Raw genomic sequence first — 20,519 nt, 5'->3', positions numbered from 1 at the left:
TTAATAATCCAGATATGGTACAAATGATACAGGATTCTACAATTTCTCCTCACGCCGAGAAAGTACAAGCAGTCCAGAAGTGAAGGCGACAGGTTCTGCATTAGAAAGTAATCTGAGAGAAAAATAAGCAGATTTCAGTCCTGATCTGAATATTCAAGAATTCTAACCAGAACTTCTTACTAGGGTGGCACTGATTATATCAAAACCTGAAGTTCCTTTTCAAAAATAAATAAATAAATCCGGAATTTGTGCATTAACGTTGCGCGTCAGAAAACACGAAAGCATCCTCAACAGAATAAATATTTTCTCTCTCTACTTTCTAAGGGAGCTGGGTCTTTTCAAATAATGATGTGTACTTTATATTTAATTTGTTGTGTTTTTATTTTGAGCTAGAGTGGTGAGGCACTCCTGCAGAAAGAACGCTTTAAAATATTTTTTTTTAAAAAAAACAAAACCTGAAAGGAAAAAAAAAAGCATTTTCTTCTTCCAAGCAAGCAAGATTTATTTATTTAGTAATCAAAAAAAATTACAATCTTCGTCTTTTTATTTTGTGCTGATGTGATCCTTTTGAGTTATAAAATATTTTTTATGTTGCTCCAAGGAGCAAAAAGTTATTTTCTTCTGAGTTTTAGGCTGATGGGCTCCTGCAGAATAAAGCAATAACAAGAACCATCTTCAAAGGGATGAACATTTCCCCCTCCCCAACAGAGATGTAGGGAACTTTCGTTCTGTGCATGGGCAAAAATGCATGAGTAGCATTCCAAAATTTTCCTTCCTTGCTGAAAGACAACTGGGGAGGAAGCCAAGACACAACAGAAGGGTGGGAATAATGGAGTGGTACAGGGAGAGTCCCATGGACTGCAAGAAGATCAAACCTCTCCATTCTGAAGGAAATCAGCCCTGGGTGCTCACTGGAAGGACAGATCCTGAAGCTGAGGCTCCAATACTTTGGCCACCTCATGAGAAGAGAAGACTCCCTGGAAAAGACCCTGATGTTGGGAAAGATGGAGGGCACAAGGAGAAGGGGACAACAGAGGACGAGATGGATGGATAGTGTTCTCGAAGCTACGAACATGAGTTTGACCAAACTGCGGGAGGCAGTGGAAGACAGAAGTGCCTGGCGTGCTCTGGTCCATGGGGTCACAAAGAGTCGGACACGACTAAACGACTAAACAACAACAACAACACAGGGAGAAAACCATTGGGTCCATAGCAGTAACAAAAAGCAACAACTATACAATCTCTGTGTAAGAAAGAGAATTGCAGAACACCAGGAAGACAAAGAAATTGTTGCTTGTTTGAAATGATATTTTTGGCCTGACTTCCAAACAATGATCAGTTCCACTAGTTATTGTTGTGGTTGTTGTTATTTCTTCAGACCCTCCAAGTGTCCCTATTTTCCAGAGACAGTCACAGATTTACAGAAGCCATCCCGGTTTCTGATTTGATCCCAGAATGTCACGCTTTTCCTTAGGATGTCCCTATTTTCATTGGAGAAATACGATACGATAATCTTTATTGTCATTGTCCTGTACAAAACAACGAAATTGAAAATCTACATCAGACATACAGAAACCAACAAGCCTGCTATCCAGCCTGGTTAGGTAAAGGTAAAGGGACCCCTGACCATTAGGTCTAGTCGTGACCGACTCTGGGGTTGCGGTGCTCATCTTGCTTTATTGGCCGAGGGACCCAGCGTACAGCTTCCGGGTCATGTGGCCAGCATGACGAAGCCGCTTCTGGCGAACCAGAGCAGCGCACGGAAACACCGTTTACCTTCCCGCTGGAGCGCTACCTATTTATCTACTTGCACTTTGATGTGCTTTCGAACTGCTAGGTTGGCAGGAGCAGGGACCAAACAACGGGAGCTCACCCCATCGCGGGGATTCAAACCACTGACCTTTTGATCGGCAAGTCCTAGGCTCTGTGGTTTAACCCACAGCGCCACCCGCGTCCCTTAGGCTTTTCCTTAGGACGTCCCTATTTTCATTGGAGAAATACGATACGATACGATACGATAATCTTTATTGTCATTGTCCTGTACAGAACAACGAAACTGAAAATCTACATCAGACATTCGGAAACCAACAAGCCTGCTATCCCAGCCTGGTTAGCCCCCTAAAAACTCTGATACCCCATAATTAAATACAATATAATCCCATAGAGACTACCTTGCACTGCATTTAAAACCAAAATCGCATTTGAATAGAAACTGTTTCTCAGGCAGCTAGTCTGGAAACTTGCTCCCACACCACCAATGTTGGGAGTGTTTGGAGTTATGTGACCCCAAAGCCTCAAAGATGAGAAACTATACAACCTTTCGAAGACACCAGAAGGCAGCCCTGTATATGGAAGTTGTTTAATGTTTTATCATGCTTTTATATATGTTGGAAGCTGCCCAGAGTAGTAGTAGTAGTAGTAGTAATAATAATAATAATAATAATAATAATAATAATAATAATAATAATAATAATAATTTATTATTTGTACCCCGCCCATCTGGCTGGGCCTCCCCAGCCACTCTGGGCGGCTTCCATAGAAACAAAAAAACACACTAAAATATCATACATTAAAAACTTCCCTGAACAGGGCTGCCTTAAGATGTAGCCTTAAGAGTAGCTGGGGCAACCCAGTCAAATGGGCAGGGTATAAATAAATAAAATTATTATGATTATGATTAGGGAATAGGATATCCCTTTTTCACCGGAGAAATGTTGGAGGGTATTGTTATGTACTGAAGTTCTCACCCTGGGCCAGCAGGGGGATACTGTAGATAGTTATGCAAATGAAGGATCGAAAGTGACGTTCAGTGATTGGATAGTTTTAGAAAGTTGCTACAGTAACGTACTGGAGCTCTATATAAGCAGGCTGACTGAGCTCTTCAGTTCAGTTCTGTTCTGGCCTGAATAGACAACAGCTGTTTGAAGAATCACTGTGTCGTCTGATATGGTAGCCCACAACTTAACAGGTATGATTTTTTTAGACCCCGCCCTTCCTCTTGTAAGAGTCCAGGGCAGCTAAAAGTACAGCATCAAAAGCAAAAATCGAACCACAATACACAATGCAACATACAGTAACAACCAACATTGCATTACACAAAAACTGCAAATTGTTCCTTTCCTTTTTTCGAATGGTAAAAGAGTACTGGGAAACAATCCATAATGAATTGAAAAAAATGTTTAAAAGTACTTTCCCATAAAACAAAACCAGAGTTCTTTTTGTTGGGGGATAACTCAGACTGAAATTCTCAGGTGTCAATAAATGGTTATTTAAGTATGCCACTACTGTGGCCCATGTTTTGTTAGCCCCAAAATGGGAAACGAAAGAGGTCCCAAGCAAAGAAGATTGATAACTTAAGCTGACAGAATATGTACAGCTTGCAGACTTAACATATAGAATAAGAAAACAAGAAGAACATACGTTTAGAGAAAACGTTTATTGACTATATGGGGGGAAATTGTGTACACTTGAAAACGTTGGCAGCATGAAGACAAATCCAACAGCGTAAATATGTTTTGACGGATGTAATAATGGAATACTGAATGGTTTAGTTTTTGTAAAATACGCAGGGATTTATGATATGCAAAAGGAACCAGGGAAAGAGAAGAAAGGAAGTCACTGATATTTTAAGGATGTTTAAATGAGTATTCTAAATTGTAAAACGAAGTGCTCCATTCCTGTTTATGCTCTTAAGGCCGACTTGCTACGAGGTGGTGCTGGGAATTTCTTAAGCCACTGCAGTATGGGGGAATGGAATCTAGGGAAGAATCACGGATGACCTTTTCCTTTTATAAAGCTGCTTTTCTCAACACGTTCTTAAAAAGGGGATGGTTAGAAACGCCTCTGTCAAAAGCTCTGCCCCATTACGTCATCGGCAAAAGGCCACTTGCTAATGTCAGCTTTATCCTTGGGCGCTTGCCCAGACACACACTTGTTTTATTTGTGTGTCCACACGTACACAACCGATGTACACAACCACACGTACACAACCAATGCACAATCAATGCATTCGAAAGAGGGACTGTTCTTAGCCTGTGGACTCATGACAGATGCCATCCAAACTGAACATTCGGTTAGATAGTGAACGGTGAATAATAAGGCAGCTGCTATACATTAGCAGGACGTATTATAAAGGAAAGCTGGCTTAGCTAGCATGGCTAACTGACAAGAAACACAGGGAGAACCTATCTAGCATTAACTGTACATAAGAGGGGGTCACCAGCTGCATTCCCCCCAAGTGAATACCCTATACAGGGAAAGGGAAAAACCTTTTTAACAGCAGGATTTCCTCTTGTCTCAGCATTATGTGCCTTCTTCAGAACAAAGACTTGGAACGATGTGGAGCTGCAGTAAGTTTTCAATTTAATCACAATTATGGAATTAGCCTTTTCTCTTCTCTTATAGGAAACAAGTCAGCTGTTGCTAAGTCCCTGTTCCCAGGGAGGAAAAGCTAGTCGTAAGTAGCCTGTCTGCTAGTGATCATGGTCTAGGCTAGATATTCTTGACCAAGGGGAAATATACTATCCATACAGCGTCTAAATTTTGGGTTGCAGCTGGATGCAGCACCAGCAGAGAAATAAAGTTTGCTAGGACGTTCCCAGCGGGCCGTAGCTTTTGCACTAACATGATATGAATCATGTTAGTGCAAAACTTGAATCAAGTCAGTACAAAATTCAGTTTCGAAGATCCATATTTGAGAAGATCCATTTGGGGGCACCAAATTTTGGCCTCACTCAGGGTGCCATACAGTGGACGCTCGGGTTGCGAACGTGATCCATGTGGGATGCACATTCGCAACCCGCAGTGGTGCACCTGCGCATGCGTGAGTTGCGACTTGACACTTCTGCGCACGCGCAACCACCGAAACCCGGAAGTAACCCATTCTGGTACTTCTGGGTTTTGCACGGGTGGTGCTGTGGGTTAAACCACAGAGCCTAGGACTTGCTGATCAGAAGGTCGGGGGTTCGAATCCTTGCGACAGGGTAAGCTTCTGTTGCTCGGTCCCTGCTCCTGCCAACCTAGCAGTTCGAAAGCATGTCAAAGTGCAAGTAGATAAATAGGTACCGCTCCGGCGGGAAGGTAAACGGTGTTTCCGTGTGCTGCTCTGGTTCGCCAGAAGCGGCTTAGTCATAGTGGCCACATGACTCAGAAGCTGTACGCTGGCTCCCTCGGCCAGTAAAGCGAGATGAGCACCGCAACCCCAGAGTCGGCTGCGACTGAACCTAATGGTTAGGGGTCCCTTTACCCTTTACCTTTAGTCCACAGTTACAGTTTGAAGTTCAGGGCGTTTCAACCCAGGACCTTGCTTTTCGCATATAGACAATAAAATTCCTTTATCTGCTCCCCGCCCTCCACTTTTGAGGATTGGAACAGAAACTTGCCTGTGGCAACTCTGGGCTGCCATCTGTTCCTCATTACTCATCGTAGACCTTTCCGTTGGTACCCAACATTCCTCCTGTCAAACTTCCTACCTGCCTGGACTAAAGGCACTTGCTACCAACACAACATCCCATTTCTGGCCTCTCTCTCTCTCTCTCTCTATATATATATATATGCAGTGGAACCTCGGGTTATGTACCGTCCTCCTTACGAACGCTTTCGGTAACGAGCTCTGCTAACCTGGAAGTAGGTGTTCTGGGTAGCAAACTTTGCCCCAGGATGCGATCAGAAGTCACGTGCTAGTGGTGCGACAGCGCCAGGAGACCCCATTAGTGAAAGTGCGCCTCAGGTTATGAACGGTTTTGGGTTAAGAATGGACCTCCAAAATGAATTAAGTTCATAAACGGAGGTACCACTGTATATATATATTATTTTATTTTATTCATGAAATTTATATACTGCCTTTCCTCTGCAGATCTCAAGGAGGTTCGCAAAATAAAAATGCAACATAAAAGTACAAAATACATGAGAGAAACAAGAACAAAACGCACACAAAACAAGAAAAAGAAAACCTCAATACCCCCCTTCCCGTCAACACCTTCCAATCACAGTTGGGAGAAGCTGGGCAGTTTGTGGAGTGGTGCTCAAGAATCAACGCAACGCCTGAATTATTTTTTTTGCCAGTGAAGTTGGGCGAGTGTGATTCCCGGCCAGCCTCCTTGCGTTACGAGCCGCCGAGTTAATGTTAGCACAAATGCATTTGAATGAGAAATGGAAAGAGTCTTGAGACGCCTGATATTAATCCGAGGGACTGAGAGCTTTAAAGCTATCTTGGGTGCTTTGATTAACAACTTCTCCTCTCAAAAAACATGTCGCCTTGGGAATCAGTAATCTTAGGGTATTACACCTAATAGAAATGGCTTAAAGAGGATTACCCAGAAGAGACCTTTGTGAGGCTTTGGAGACTATATGGGGCCCGCAGGTCTGAGCTCCCTCAGCAAGGTAATAAAGCCCTTCAAGGTTTGATAAGAAATGGGAATCCTCAGACTGCTCCCAAAGCTTCATTGACCAGGTCCAGGATTATTTGCTGTGACATCAATTATTCTTTAAACATCTACCCTGGGAGCACAGGGATGTTATTTATGAGCACCGTTTGGTGAATAGTTTTCTTTTTCAAAAAAAAACCCCAAGCACTAAAACTTTGTATATTTGCCAAATAAGGTTGACTTCATCAGGAGTACGTTAAACTGATTTATTCAGCAGAAATCCCAACAAGAATATCTCTGTTAGAACCTACAGAAAGTCACTATGCAGTGAGCTAGCTATTGCATTCATCCTAACTCTTCCTTGGGCTCAATGTTCAGCAAGAAACACAAACAAATGGAAAGAGGAAGGAGAGAAGCAAGACCTGGGTATGGTCTTGAAATAAGAGTTTGAAATAAGAGTCAATAATAATATCGTCAATAATATATCGTGCAGACAATTAGCAGCAAGGCTAGAGGTTAAAAATCAAGGGGTACAGAAAGCCAGCCCCAAGGGGCCACAAATTCAGATCATGAAAGTCTGGAGCCTTGTTTGTAACCCCAGTTGTTGACTTGGAGGGGAGGTCTAGGGTGCTGTGACATGCTCTCTCTCGATTAATAACCCAGATTTCTGCATTAGGCAGGGATTTTGGTCCAGGGAAGCAGGAATTAAGATACTGCAGGATAGGTTTAGTGATGCACAATGGACAATACTGATTTTTGACATAGCTTCCTAGTTGGATAACCATCTGTTCTATTATAAACGGCCTCGGCCCAGTATACCAGTATACCTGAAAGAGCGTCTCCACCCCCATCGCTCTGCCCGGACGCTGAGGTCCAGCGCTGAGGGCCTTCTGGCAGTTCCCTCACTGCAAGAAGCAAAGCTACGGGGAACCAGGCAGAGGGCCTTCTCAGTAGTGGCACCCACCCTGTGGAACGCCCTCCCACCAGATGTCAAGGAAATAAACAACTACCTGACATTTAGAAGACATCTGAAGGCAGCCCTGTTCAGGGAAGTTTAGAATGTGTGACATTTTAATGTATTTTTAATCTTTGTTGGAAGCCGCCCAGAGTGGCTAGGGAAACCCAGTCATATGGGTGGGGTACCAATAAATTATTATTATTATTATTATTATTATTATTATTATTATTATTATTAGACTGTATTTGGCTTTTTTTTTTTTTACAATTATACAGACTTATATATTTCACTGGTATTCCACTGCGGGAGGGCTCCCTGAACATGGAAATCCACCAAGATGGTTCTTACATTGCTTAAGTTAAGCAAGTCTAACTTTTATTGGTACAGAGTTTGAACTGCCAGGGTACAAAACGTCCTACTAATGTGAGAGCAGGCCTTTTGCTGCTTTACAAAATAAATTGTGTCCGACAAAGCAAACAAACTGAGCTACAGCTTAGATGAAAGGACAACTTAACAAGTCCATTTTGTTGAGAGATTAGCTAGCACAGTACTGACTTGACATAGAAGAGATGTGAAACAAATAGCACTTTTGTTCAGATCCACAGAGTTGGATTAAAGCAACTTTGCCTTCCTTCCCTTTAGTGTATGGTGGCCATTAAATGTCAAATCCTAATGCAGCTCCATAGGATAAGGTTGTAACAATATCCTCAGAGAGTAAGGAACAATCGTTTGCGTTATAGCTGTAAAAAAGGGAACCATGGAATTCTAAGAAGGGAAGGTTGTCTCCCAGGACATTCCGATGGACTGGATTATTATTTTTGTCCACTCTGGCCTCTTCAGTCATCCACTGAGGTAGTGTATTTGATGAAGAATCCATATTCCTATCAAATTTATTTGTTTGGATTTGTATGTTAACTAACCTAAGGTTTCCCCACTCCACAGCTCCAGAGCACAAACCTCACCCCCATCCTAGCAACCTTTCCTGCCAGACACCCATTAGACTGTATTTGTTACATTCAGTAATAACAACAACAAGAACAACAACAACAACAACAATAATAATTTAGTTATATCCCGCCCATCTGGCTGGGCTTCCCTAGCCACTCTGGGCAGCTTCCAACAAAATATTAAAATACCATAATACATCAAACACCCGTCAGCTGAACATACAGCTTGACTTACAAAACACGGATATTCCAAAACTGCTCTAATTCATAAGGTAGAAGAATCTACAGTGGTACCTCGGGTTAAGAACTTAATTCGTTCTGGAGGTCCATTCTTAACCTGAAACTGTTCTTAACCTGAGGTACCACTTTAGCTAATGGGGCATCCTGCTACTGTCGCGCCGCCACCACACGATTTCTGTTCTCAACCTGAAGTTCTTAACCCGAGGTCCTATTTCTGGGTTAGCGGAGTCTGTAACCTGAAGCGTCTGTAACCTGAAGTGTCTGTAACCCAAGGTACCACTGTACTAAAAAGATAGCACAAAGTCTTTTTACAGAAACGGCATATTAAAGAGATCACGAAATGTTCCAGGTAGAGATAGAAGATTTTAAGGGACACCTCAATCCTTGTTAATATACAAAACTACATATTGATGCAATGTAGTTCCAGTCTATGAGGATTTGACCTAACGTCACTGAAAATTATGGAATAGATACCAAAATCAATGGATGAGGAAGGGCGAGGAAGTGGGTTGTTTTTTTTGCAAACAGTTTTGCTTCTTTTGGTAATTTGGTAGAGAAGCTGAAAATGGCCCACTCTGGAGGTTCAGAAGTGAGGTTACAGGGAACCAGGCAGAGGGCCTTCTAGGTGGTGGCGCCTGCCCTGTGGAACGCCCTCCCATCAGGTGTCAAGGAAATAAACAACTATCCGACTTTTAGAAGACATCTGAAGGCAGCCCTGTTTAGGGAAGTTTTAAATGTTTGAAGTTTTATTCTGTTTTTAATGTTCTGTTGAAAGCCGCCCAGAGTGGCTGGGGGAACCCAGCCAGATGGGCGGGGTAGAAATTAATAATAATAATAATAATAATAATAATAATAATAATAATAATAAGAACAACAACAACAACAACAACAACAACAACAACAACAACAACAACTCTAAATTGGCTTTGTGATGTCACACAAGCATACCTTATTGGCTAGGTCGCATTGTGATATAATCTGGCTGACAGCATGACCTATAAGCAGCTGGGGTCATATTGCCAGCAAGAAGGATTCAATATATTGGTTCAAAAAAGGCAGCCAAAATTAACCCCACTCAATGAACCAGAATGTGTCTAAACCCCCCTTTAAATCCATATCAACGAAAAGAAAAGAACTCACTCTGAAACTCACCTACAGGTGGTACCTAACACCAAGAAAACTAGCGCTAATACGCCCAGGAACCTCACCAAAATGCTGGAGAGGGTGCACCTCCACAGGCACATACCTCCACATGTGGTGGGAATGCCCCAAATCCAACTATTCTGGACAACAGCCATACAAGTAATATGTAAAATAACTAAGCATGTATTAGAAAACACCCCAGAATTGGTCCTACTAAACATCTTCCAAGACAACAATGCCATTTACACCACAAAGAACTCATAACCCACCTACTTTCAGCAGTGAGAAACACCATAACCAGACACTGGAGAGACCTGTCAGGAGTAAGCATGGACCAATGGTACCAAATAGTATGGGAAACAGCCCTACTAGAAAAATTAACTAATAAACTGAAACTGACACGGGGACAAACAGAAGAAGAAGGCTCCCCTTTATCACATACACAGCCCAACAAGACAATGACAATAATCCACCAACAGCATACAAATCAATATGGCCAACCTGATCCAAAACACCCACTCACCCCACTCACACACGAAAACAAAGATCACCACAGCCAACCACAAACAAACAAGGCCAACCCCAACCTCTCTCACCACCAAAGGAACACAAGTGAACAGCAGAGAACCTGCACAAGCAACACTGACACCAAACCCTACATACATTAAGCACAATAGAAACATCACCACCTGACCCCACCCCCACCTGTCTTCCACCCCTCTCCCCCTTTTATTCCTAATGTCTCAACAAATGAAACTGATTTGTAAAAATGTTACCGTATTTTTTGCCCTATAGGACGCACTGTCCCATAAGGCGCACCTAGTTTTTTTGAGGGGAAATAAAGGGGAAAAAATTATTTTCCCCCCAGGCGCGGGGCTGGGGCGGCCCGAGCTTCCCCCGACACCAGCCCCCAAACAGGCAGCTCTCTGCAAGCCGTGGGAGCCCAGCGCTGGCTCCCGCTGCTTGCGGAGAGGTCCGCGAAGCCTGGACGCGCTGATCTCAGCGCGCGCAGGCTTCGGGATGCCGGCAACTCTCCCCAAGCAGCGGGAGCGTTCCCGTTGCTTGCGGAGAGGTCCGCGAAGCCTGGACGTGCTGATGTCAGCGCGCGCAGGCTTCGGGATGCCGGCAACTCTCCCCAAGCAGCGGGAGCGTTCCCGTTGCTTGCGGAGAGGTCCGCGAAGCCTGGACGCACTGAGATCAGTGCGCGCAGGCTTCGGGATGCCGGCAACTCTCCCCAAGCAGCGGGAGCGCTCCCGCTGCTTGCGGAGAGGTCCGCGAAGCCTGGACGCGCTGAGATCAGCGCGCGCAGGCTTCGGGATGCCGGCAACTCTCCCCAAGCAGCAGGACCGCTCCCGCTGCTTGCGGAGAGGTCCGCGAAGCCTGGACGCGCTGAGATCAGTGCGCGCAGGCTTCGGGATGCCGGCAACTCTCCCCAAGCAGCGGGACTGCTCCCGCTGCTTGCGGAGAGGTCCGCGAAGCCTGGACGCGCTGAGATCAGCGCGTGCGGGCTTCGGGATGCCGGCAACTCTCCCCAAGCAGCGGGACCACTCCCGCTGCTTGCGGAGAGGTCCGCGAAGCCTGGACGCGCTGAGATCAGTGCGCGCAGGCTTCGGGATGCCGGCAACTCTCCCCAAGCAGCGGGACCGCTCCCGCTGCTTGCGGAGAGGTCCGCGAAGCCTGGAGAGCGAGAGGGGTCGGTGCGCACCGACCGCTCTCGCTCTCCAGGCTTCAGCGAAAGCCTGCATTCGCCCCATAGGACGCACACACATTTCCCCTTCATTTTTGGAGGGGAAAAAGTGCGTCCTATAGGGCGAAAAATACGGTACATGGGAAAAAATACAAGAGAGAGACATTACACATACTTCTGTAAATCAAGAAAATCTTTAATAAAAATTCCAAAAAAGGCAGCCAAAGCACAAAAACCACAAGAAACGCAAAAACTTCCCAAATGTTAAATGGCCACACAAAATCCACCCCCTGCCTCTTTTCCAGGCAAGTTGTTTGCTTTGTGGACATTTAGGATAGCCTTACTGTTAAATCAGCTTTAGTTTTGGCAACATGCTTGGGCGAAGAATGCAGAACAGTCCACGGTGTATTATATACTCTGAAGGTATTTACAGCTTTCAGTGTTCAGGTATCATCATAAAAATCAGGGGAAACTGTTTTAACAATTTCAGTCATTTCCGCTCCTTGGTCATGTGATAAGAAAACAACCAGTGTAGTCTGAGACTGGGGAGAATTTAAGAGTCTAGCACAGAAGCAGAGATACTCATTTATGCTTACACAATCAAAGGGACTCCACTTTATAGCTTACTTAGCATAATGGCCAGTTTATACCTGAAAGGCCCCAAGCTTTTCACAGAGCAGTTATTAACGTGGGGAGGGAAAGCGAGGCTTGATCACAATTCTGGAGAAAGGAAATCAAATGCCATTACCTGCTTTCCTATGAACATGTAGCAACTTGGCACATATAGGAATGGGTTGCGGTAAAAAAGATGTTACCTGACCACAGCAGACCCCTGGTGAGGATGTGTACCTCCTTCCATTGCATGAATCTATCTCAATTAGCCTAGCAGAACACGAAACCAACTGAAGAACGGAACGGTAACTGAAATATATCAGTTGCCATGCTCACCTGTTAGACCATAGGATAGTGGCTACCAAAATCTACACCACCCTTGCATTTAAGCACTTCTGCAGTAGCCACAGATAAAAATGAATTGTCTGCTTGCCAACAAAGTTTTGTATAGTAAAAGCTATGGTTTTCCCTTTGACCAAACTGTGGGAGGCAGTGGAAGACAGGAGTGCCTGGCGTGCTTTGGTCCATGGGGTCACGAAAAGTCGGACACGACTAAACGACAACAATGGTTTTCCCAGTAGTGATGTATGGAAGTGAGAGCTGGACCATAAAGAAGGCTGATCGCCGAAGAATTGATGCTTTTGAATTATGGTGCTGGAGGAGACTCTTGAGAGTCCCATGGACTGCAAGAAGATCGAACCTCTCCATTCTGAAGGAAATCAGCCCTGAGTGCTCACTGGAAGGACAGATCCTGAAGCTGAGGCTCCAATACTTTGGCCACCTCATGAGAAGAGAAGACTCCCTGGAAAAGACCCTGATGTTGGGAAAGATGGAGGGCACAAGGAGAAGGGGACGACAGAGGACAAGATGGTTGGATAGTGTTCTTGAAGCTACCAACATGAGTTTGACCAAACCGTGGGAGGCAGTGGAAGACAGGAGTGCCTGGCATGCTCTGGTCCATGGGGTCATGAAGAGTCGGACATGGCTAAACGACTAAATAACAAACAACAACAAAGTACACACAGCCCCATCTAGGTGAGCAAGTAAGCAGGCAGAAGCTGTGAGCTATGAAAAGTGTCACAGGGTGGCGAAGGAGGCATGGCACTCTCTGTCCCTCCTTTGCCAGCCCCAGTAATCTACTACTTTTTTTCACAGGCTAGTAACTTATGTGGGCTTGTTTGCAAGGCTGGCTAATATATACTTCTCAATGAATTATTTGGGAAGCACAACTACTTTTCTCGTATTGTCCCCATAATACTCGACACATACGTATTAGACTTCAGCGGAGAACCTTACCCAGTGCTGATCATAATCAGATGGCCTTCCTCTGCCCTCCTCTTCGTCGTAGAAAGGTAAGCCTTCTCGTCTTGCTTGATGGTACTCCTTCCGTAACTTCTGGATGCGGTCTGCAGTTCCTACAGGTGGGTGGTCACTGGAGAATGAAGAAAATGTAGCATGAGTTGCATCAGAGGGCGTTTACATCCTCAGCAGATGTAAGCACAGAGTCCAGGTGGAATTCATTTTCAGTTCACGTTGTAGTGAAAACTTTCATTTTGGATATGTGGGCAGGCTCCTGCTTGCACCGTTTACACCAGGGGTCGGCAGCCTAAGGCCCATGGGCCACAAATGGCCCATGGGAGTTGTTTAACGAGCCCATGGACCCCTGCCACCCACTCGGTCAGCTCCTATGGACTGCCTTCCGTGACTCTGGCCGGCTTCCCACTGGCTGCAGGAAGTTCCTGCAGCCAATGGGAAACTGCGCACGCCTCCTCCGTGCTGGAAATAGCATTTGGGCATGTGTGCGCACGCATTCCAGCCCACTGCGGCATCTGTGGGACCGTGAACCGGCCCAAGCCACAAAAACATTGCTGGCCCTTAGTTTACACCTTGCCTCCAAGCCACAAATTCAAGAAAGCAAAATATTTAACAAATGAAATGGAACATGTAAATATTTATTTGGGTCTGTCCACATTGCAAGTTTATTTTGAGCTCAGCCTGAAACACCTACACCCAAGAAATCTGGAAACCTGTGCAGACACCTGGGTTCAAGTTATTCCTCTCTGAGTTGGGGAGAGGAGCAACGTTCCTGCCACAACTTCACTTTCAACCTGCTCCTTAAAACAAAAGTGTGTTTCCATGAAACATTTCTCCAGCTTGGCTGCAGTGATTGCTATGGCTCGGTTGGCTACTGAAGTAATTTGTTCACAGTTAGAACACTGTGGTTGAAAGGGCTGAGATAGTTGGATGGGAGGAAGGAGACGGTGATGTTTGAGATGCACGATCAGCCTCTAAATTACAGTAATATTAAGCTTGCATTAGATGCATAAAGCAAAGAAAGAAATGGAAGTATATGCGGGATGGGGGGTGGGGAGTACTGCTAGCTGGCTAAGATTTATATTTCCTGTCTTATGCGGGTTTAAATATAAAAATACTAAACTAATTTGATTCACAGCGACGTTTATGGATGCCATATATACATTCCCCATGCCTGCCCAATGTGGGTATTAAATGTCAAGGGAGAAGGAATAGTTTTTGATGAATGTGGCCTCATTGGGTAAATAATATAGGCACACTGTGGAAACCAAGCTCCTGAATGCTTCCCTTGATCTGGACACTATACAGTGGTGCCTCGCAAGACGAAATTAATCCGTTATGTGAGTTTCTTCGTCTTGCGGATTTTTTCATCTTGCGAAGCACGGATCCACCCTGGTACTGTATTATAATGGGATAGCGGGCAAAGCACAAAGCGGGTCGCTCCCCAGCAGGAGGAGTTTCCCCAGCCTGGAGGATCTGTTGCCGGGAAGAGGCAAAGACACCCCCTCCCACCTCCCCACGAAAACAGCCCCCCTTCCTCTGTCGCCAAGCCTTGCCGCGTCTTCGCTCCGCCAAACCGCGTCCCACATCAAAGCCCCAGCCCGCTCCTCTCCCTCTCTCTCCACGAGATGCCAAAGGAAGTTCGAGCCCAGGAACCGAGGGCGGACGCACGAAGCGCCCGGCGCGGACTCTCCCTTGCTCCCCCCGTTACCTTGCACCATGCCGCCGGGCTCCCCACAGTCTCGGCAGCTGCTCCCGGCTTCTTCCCACCCCCTCAAAGGCGCCTTCGCGGCGGCCCAAGTGCAGTGGATGCCTCCTCCTCCTTTGACCCGCCTCCTCCTGCCTTCGCGCAGTTAGGGCAAAATGGAGCAGCCATGTGGGGAGGGGGAGAGAGAGAGAGAGGCAGAGGCGGCAGCGCAGAGACCCAGCCAGATCCGCTGGATCCCAGCCCACCTGCCTCCTCTGTGCCCTCTCCAGAAGAGGATCCCTCTGGAAAAGGTAGGTCGCTCCCTCGCTCGCTCCCTGCCAGCCCAGTTCCCGCTTCAAAAGGAAACAAACTCGCAAGACGTTTCATCTTGCAAAGCAAGCCCATAGGGAAATTCGTCTTACGAAGCACCTCAAAAACCGCAAAACCCTTTCATCTTGCGAGTTTTTCGTCTTCCGAGGCATTCGTCTTGCGGGGCAGCACTGTACATCTGTTGATGCAGCCTAGAATAACATCAGCTTTTTTTGCTGCTGCATCACACTGTTGCCTCATGTTAAGCTTGTGGTCCACCAAGACCCCTAGATCCTTTTCACATGTACTACTAGTAAGCCAGGTGATCGCCGTCTTTTATTGGTTCTTCTTGCCTAAGTGCAGAACCTCACATTTGTCCCTATTTAAATTCCTTTTGTTAGTTTGGGCACAGCTCTCCAATCTGTTAAGGTCATTTTGAATCCCAATTCTGTCTTCTGTGGCATTAGCTACCCCTCCCAGTTTGGTGCCATCTGCAAATTTGATGAGCATCCCCTCAACTCATTCATCCAAGTCATTTATAAAGACGTTGAACAACAACGGGCCCAGAATAGAACCCCGAGGCACCCCACTTTTAATTAGTACTCTTTGGGTTCAGTCAGCCAACCAGCTGCAAATCGATCTAACAGTTATCTCTTTCAACCTACATTTTACCAACTTCCTTGAAAGAGTATCATGGGGGACTTACTGAAATCAAGATAAACGATGTCCACAGCATTCCCCTGATCCAACAAGCTTGTAACTCCATTAAAAAAAGAAATGAAATTTGTGTGGCATGACTTGCTTTGAGAAACCCATGCTGGGTCCTTTTTTAAGTGCTCACAGAGCAACTGCTGAATTATCTGTTGGGAAACTGCCAGGGAGATATAGTCCGTCATGACCCAAGCCGATTGCCGGACGTCCATCGGTCTCCCGTAGACAGGCAGATCCAGCAGTTAGCGACACGAAGCCTCAGAAACGGATTGCCACATTCCAGGCTTGTGTACACTGTTTATCAGCAGAAACACAGGCAGAAAGCTGCACCGCAGAAGAGCATAATTTACAGACTTTATTTAGCGTTGAACAAAACAAAGAAAGACATGACCGTTCTGTGTCAGCGTCTCTGGCCAACTGACAAAACCGAAAGGAATATCAGAACATAAACATCCTGTGAACAGGACATGCGCAGACTCTGTGACTCACAAAGCCTGCTCCCTTTTAAGGTGGAACAGAAATATCCTAACATCCTCCCCCTTTCCGTGTAACCTGTTGTACCTGTTTTCACCCAATTGCAACCTTTGTACATAAACCTTATGTTGTTCTCTGTTAACAACCTTAGACAACAGATCAGCAGGAATTTCATTTCCTGGCATGTAGGACACCTGAATCAGTCCTTTCTGAATACACTCTCTTGCACGATGTAGCTTAATCTGCAAGTACTTGGTCCTTTGCTTGCAACTCTCGGAGTTCAGCAAAGCCAAACAAGATCTATTGTCTTGATACACTTGTATAGGACATTTCACAGAAGCCCCGATGTCCTTAAACAGTTGCATCAACCATTCACAATCCATGAGTGAAAATGACAGAGCATTGAGTTCTGCTTCACAGGAACTTAGGCTCACTGTTGTCTGCTTCTTGCACAACCAGTCAAACAGGCAGTGGTTGTACATGTAGCATACACCAGAAGTGCTTGTACCATCCGTGGTGTCACTTCCAAAACTTGCATCTGCAAAGATTTCAAGACCTCCAGTCTTCTGACTGGTGAACCTCAGCCTGTAGTGCATAGTCCCTTTCAAATAGCGGGCTATGCGCTTCAGAGCTTTCCAATCCTGAACCGTAGGATTGTTGGCATGTCTGCTAAGCAGATTACAGCTTACAGCTATGTCAGGTCTTGAACATCTGGCAATGAAATTCAGCTTGCCTAGAATGCATCTGTATAGCGTTGTGTCAGAAAACGCTTCAGCAGTACTGTCTACCTGGTAACCTGTCACCATCGGTGTGTCTGCTGGGTTTGCATCAACCAAATTCAACCTGGTTAATACATCAGCAATTTTCTGTGTTTGGTGTACCAGAAAATTACCTGCTTGGTCCTTCTCCACCTGCAGAGAAAGATAGTTGGATACCTCACCAAGATCCTTCATGTCAAAGTGCTCCTTCAGCTGAGCTAGGGTGCTTTGATAAAAAGCCTGATTCTTCCAAAACATCAGAAGATCATCAACAAAACATAAACAATACAGTTTGTTTTGCCCCTCCTCCTTGACAAACACACATGGATCAGCTTTGCCCTGGTGAAAACCTAGAGAAAGCAATGTCTCAGTGAGTTTTGTGTTCCAACACCTGGCACTCTGCTTGAGACCATATAAGGATTTCCGCAGTTTACAGACCATTCCCTTCTGTATCTCCATCCCATCAGGTGGAAGCATGTACAGCTCCTCCCCCAAAACCCCGCACAAAAAAGCTGTATTAATGTCATGGTGGGAAACATGCAGTTTCTCCTCCGCAGCAATCTTGAGCATCATCCGAATGCTCTCATATTTGACTGTGGGAGAGTAGGTCTCGTGGTAATCCTGTCCTGGTACCTGTGAAAAACCTCTGGCAACCAATCTGGCTTTGTGTCTGACTACCTTGCCATTCTGGTCTGTCTTGGCCTTGAAGACCCATTTGCTGCCAACCAGTCTCATTCCTGGGACTACCGGTACCAGTTCCCAAGTTTGGTTCCTGTTCAAGGAATCAACTTCAGCCTTCATGGCATTTAGCCAAGGCTCAGCATCTTTAGAGGTTAACTCCTGGACCTCTTTGAAGCTTGAAGGTTCCCACACCTTCTCTGAGCTACTAAGAACAGCAGTTGCTGTCTTAGCAAACTCATCAGCATACCTCTTTGGAGGTCTGCCCTTGGTCGCCCTTTCAGATCTGCGTACTAGACGCAAGTCTTCTGGACTCATCTCCTCTTTCTTAGGAGAAAAGTGACCAATGGTGAACAGTGGTTCTTCCAGTTCATTGTCAGACGCATCAGATGGTCTGACTGAGGCCTTTGCGCTCTGGTAGTCTGCTGTGTCATCACTGTCACTGACACCAGCAGCAGCACTGCCCACTGAACTGGAATCCGAACTCTGATCATGATCATCATCATCATCATCATCATCATCATCATCCTCATCCTCAGCAGCAGTAGCAGCAGCTTTCTCATCTTTAGCTGCTTGCTTGACATCACCTTCATCCTCCTCTGGGTAACTCTGGAAAATTCCCACATTTTCCCCCCACTTAGGATTGTACTCAACACTCCTTGTGAACTTTATGGACTTAGAGTTAGTCATCCATACCCTGTATGCACCTTTTTCGTACCCCATGAACAAACCATGTGCCCCACGCTTCCCAAGCTTGTTGGTTTGTTGTGTGCGTACCCACATGTCAGAACCAAAGATTCTCATGTGCTTGATGTTGGGCTTCTTGCCAAACATCTTCTCATAGGGGGTACAGCCAATGGGTGATGACAATCTGCGATTAACGGTATAAACCAAATTCCCCAGAGCTTCGCCCCAAAACTTATCAGGGAGATTGGCATCATGCAACAAGGTTTTGATTCCTTGCAGCAATGTCTGATTTGCTCTCTCCGCAAGCCCATTCATCCATGGCGATCTGGGCGTTGACATGTCATGCTGGATTCCCTTCTCAGTCAGGAAAGCTTCAAACTGCTGAGAAGTAAACTCCCCGCCCCGATCAGTAAACAAACAGGAAATACGTTTACCGTGCACATTCTCCAACCAAGCACAGAATGCCTTAAACTTCGGAAACGCTTGCGATTTCTGTTCGAGCAAATACACATGAATGTACCTGGAAAAAGAATCAATCAGAATCATGAAGTACCTTGCTCCTCCTATAGAGGGCGCAAGTGGCCCAACCAGGTCCGCATGCACTAGCTGGTAGGGTTTGGAAGCCTGCCTGCTAGACTCCTTGCCTTTGGGAGCAACCTTCACCTTGTTCTCTGCACAAGATACACATTTCATGTGAAATTTACAGGGTTTGATGTTCAAACCCTCAACCACCTCTGGCATCTTGGCCAGTGCCTTCCAAGAGAGGTGACAAAATCTTCGATGCGCATCGTGAATGCAACCTGCATGAAGAACTTTGTTAGTTTGTGCAACACAACAAGAATCAGCATTAGATACAACAGCAGTGTCCTCATAAGTTATATGGAACAAACCATCCATAAACTTTGCATGCAAATAGTCCTCTTTGCCTTTACTGATGACACAGACGCTCCTCTTGAAGGAAATCTGAAAACCACGCCCAGTAAGCTGCGGGACGCTAAGCAAGTTGCTCGCCGCTCCTGGAACAAAAAGTACATTACTGATGGTAGTGTGCAGACTTGCAAGTTTCACAGTCCCTTCTCCTGCAATTTGCAACGTCCTTCCATCAGCCAGGTGGATCTCACCTTCCTGAGGCTTGAAGGAGATAAAGAGGTGCCGATCCTTCGAGATGTGGCGGGTACAGCCTGAATCAACAACAAAGCTGCCTTTGGCTGTTGGAGCAGTCTTTACAGCAAGCAAACCCTTGTTTTGCACCGGTGTGGGCTTTTGCAGCTTGCCCCCCTGCTGCTCCTGGCCAGCTGACGTGCCTTTAGCCTTTGGTGAAGCTGTGCCAGCAAGCAAAACCATGCTTTCCACTGGCGTGGGCTTTTGCAGCTTGCCCCCCTGCTTCTGGTCAGCAGACGTGCCTTTAGCCTTTGGTGAAGCAGTGCCAGCAAACATCGCTTTGTTTTTCCCTGGCGCGGGCTCTTCACCCTCCCTCTGCTCCTGGCCATCTGCAGATGTCTGCGTCTGCCTCTGTTTACCTTTGCCTTTCCGGCCTCTGCAAAGGCGTTGACCTTGGTTCTCACGAGAACCAGAGCTCTCAGCTGCCGACTCCTTGGCTCCCCCTGGAGGCTGGAATGCTGCCTGGGATGACGTGACGGTTAGCTCCCCCTGCAGCTTGAAACCGGTGCCCTCAGCATCCCTGCATTCACTCGCATTCTGGGAAACAGCTAGGACCTCCGATGCAGTCAAACTCTGGGCTGGGATGACTGGCCTGTGAGCTTTTTTCAAAGCATTCCACATTCCACGTGCAGTGGTGTTGCCAGCCAGCGTCTTAATTTCCTCAAGAGATACGGATAAGACTATTACGTCTATTGCTTTCGAATCAGCGGCTTTCCATCTCTCTGTCAGAGGAACTGGGGGGGCTTCATTCACGGTATGCCACACCCGAAACTGACGCAGCAAAGATT

At 46.0% G+C, this 20,519-nt stretch overlaps 1 protein-coding gene across 1 annotated transcript in view; it reads right to left on the bottom strand.

The window, feature by feature from the left end:
- Positions 1-20,519, bottom strand: part of PARD3B (par-3 family cell polarity regulator beta) — a 622,948-nt gene that overhangs the window by 111,528 nt on the left and 490,901 nt on the right. Inside the window, exon 21 of the mRNA XM_081200610.1 lies at positions 13,249-13,384. Coding sequence (XP_081056736.1) covers positions 13,249-13,384 — 136 coding nt within the window. The remainder of the gene's footprint in view (positions 1-13,248; positions 13,385-20,519) is intronic.

This window comes from Podarcis bocagei (genome assembly GCF_964188305.1).
Source record: "Podarcis bocagei genome assembly, chromosome: 1".
Lineage (NCBI taxonomy): Eukaryota > Metazoa > Chordata > Lepidosauria > Squamata > Lacertidae > Podarcis > Podarcis bocagei.
The sequence above is the reverse complement of the archived record's forward strand: the minus strand, read 5'-3'. Positions and strand labels throughout refer to the sequence as shown.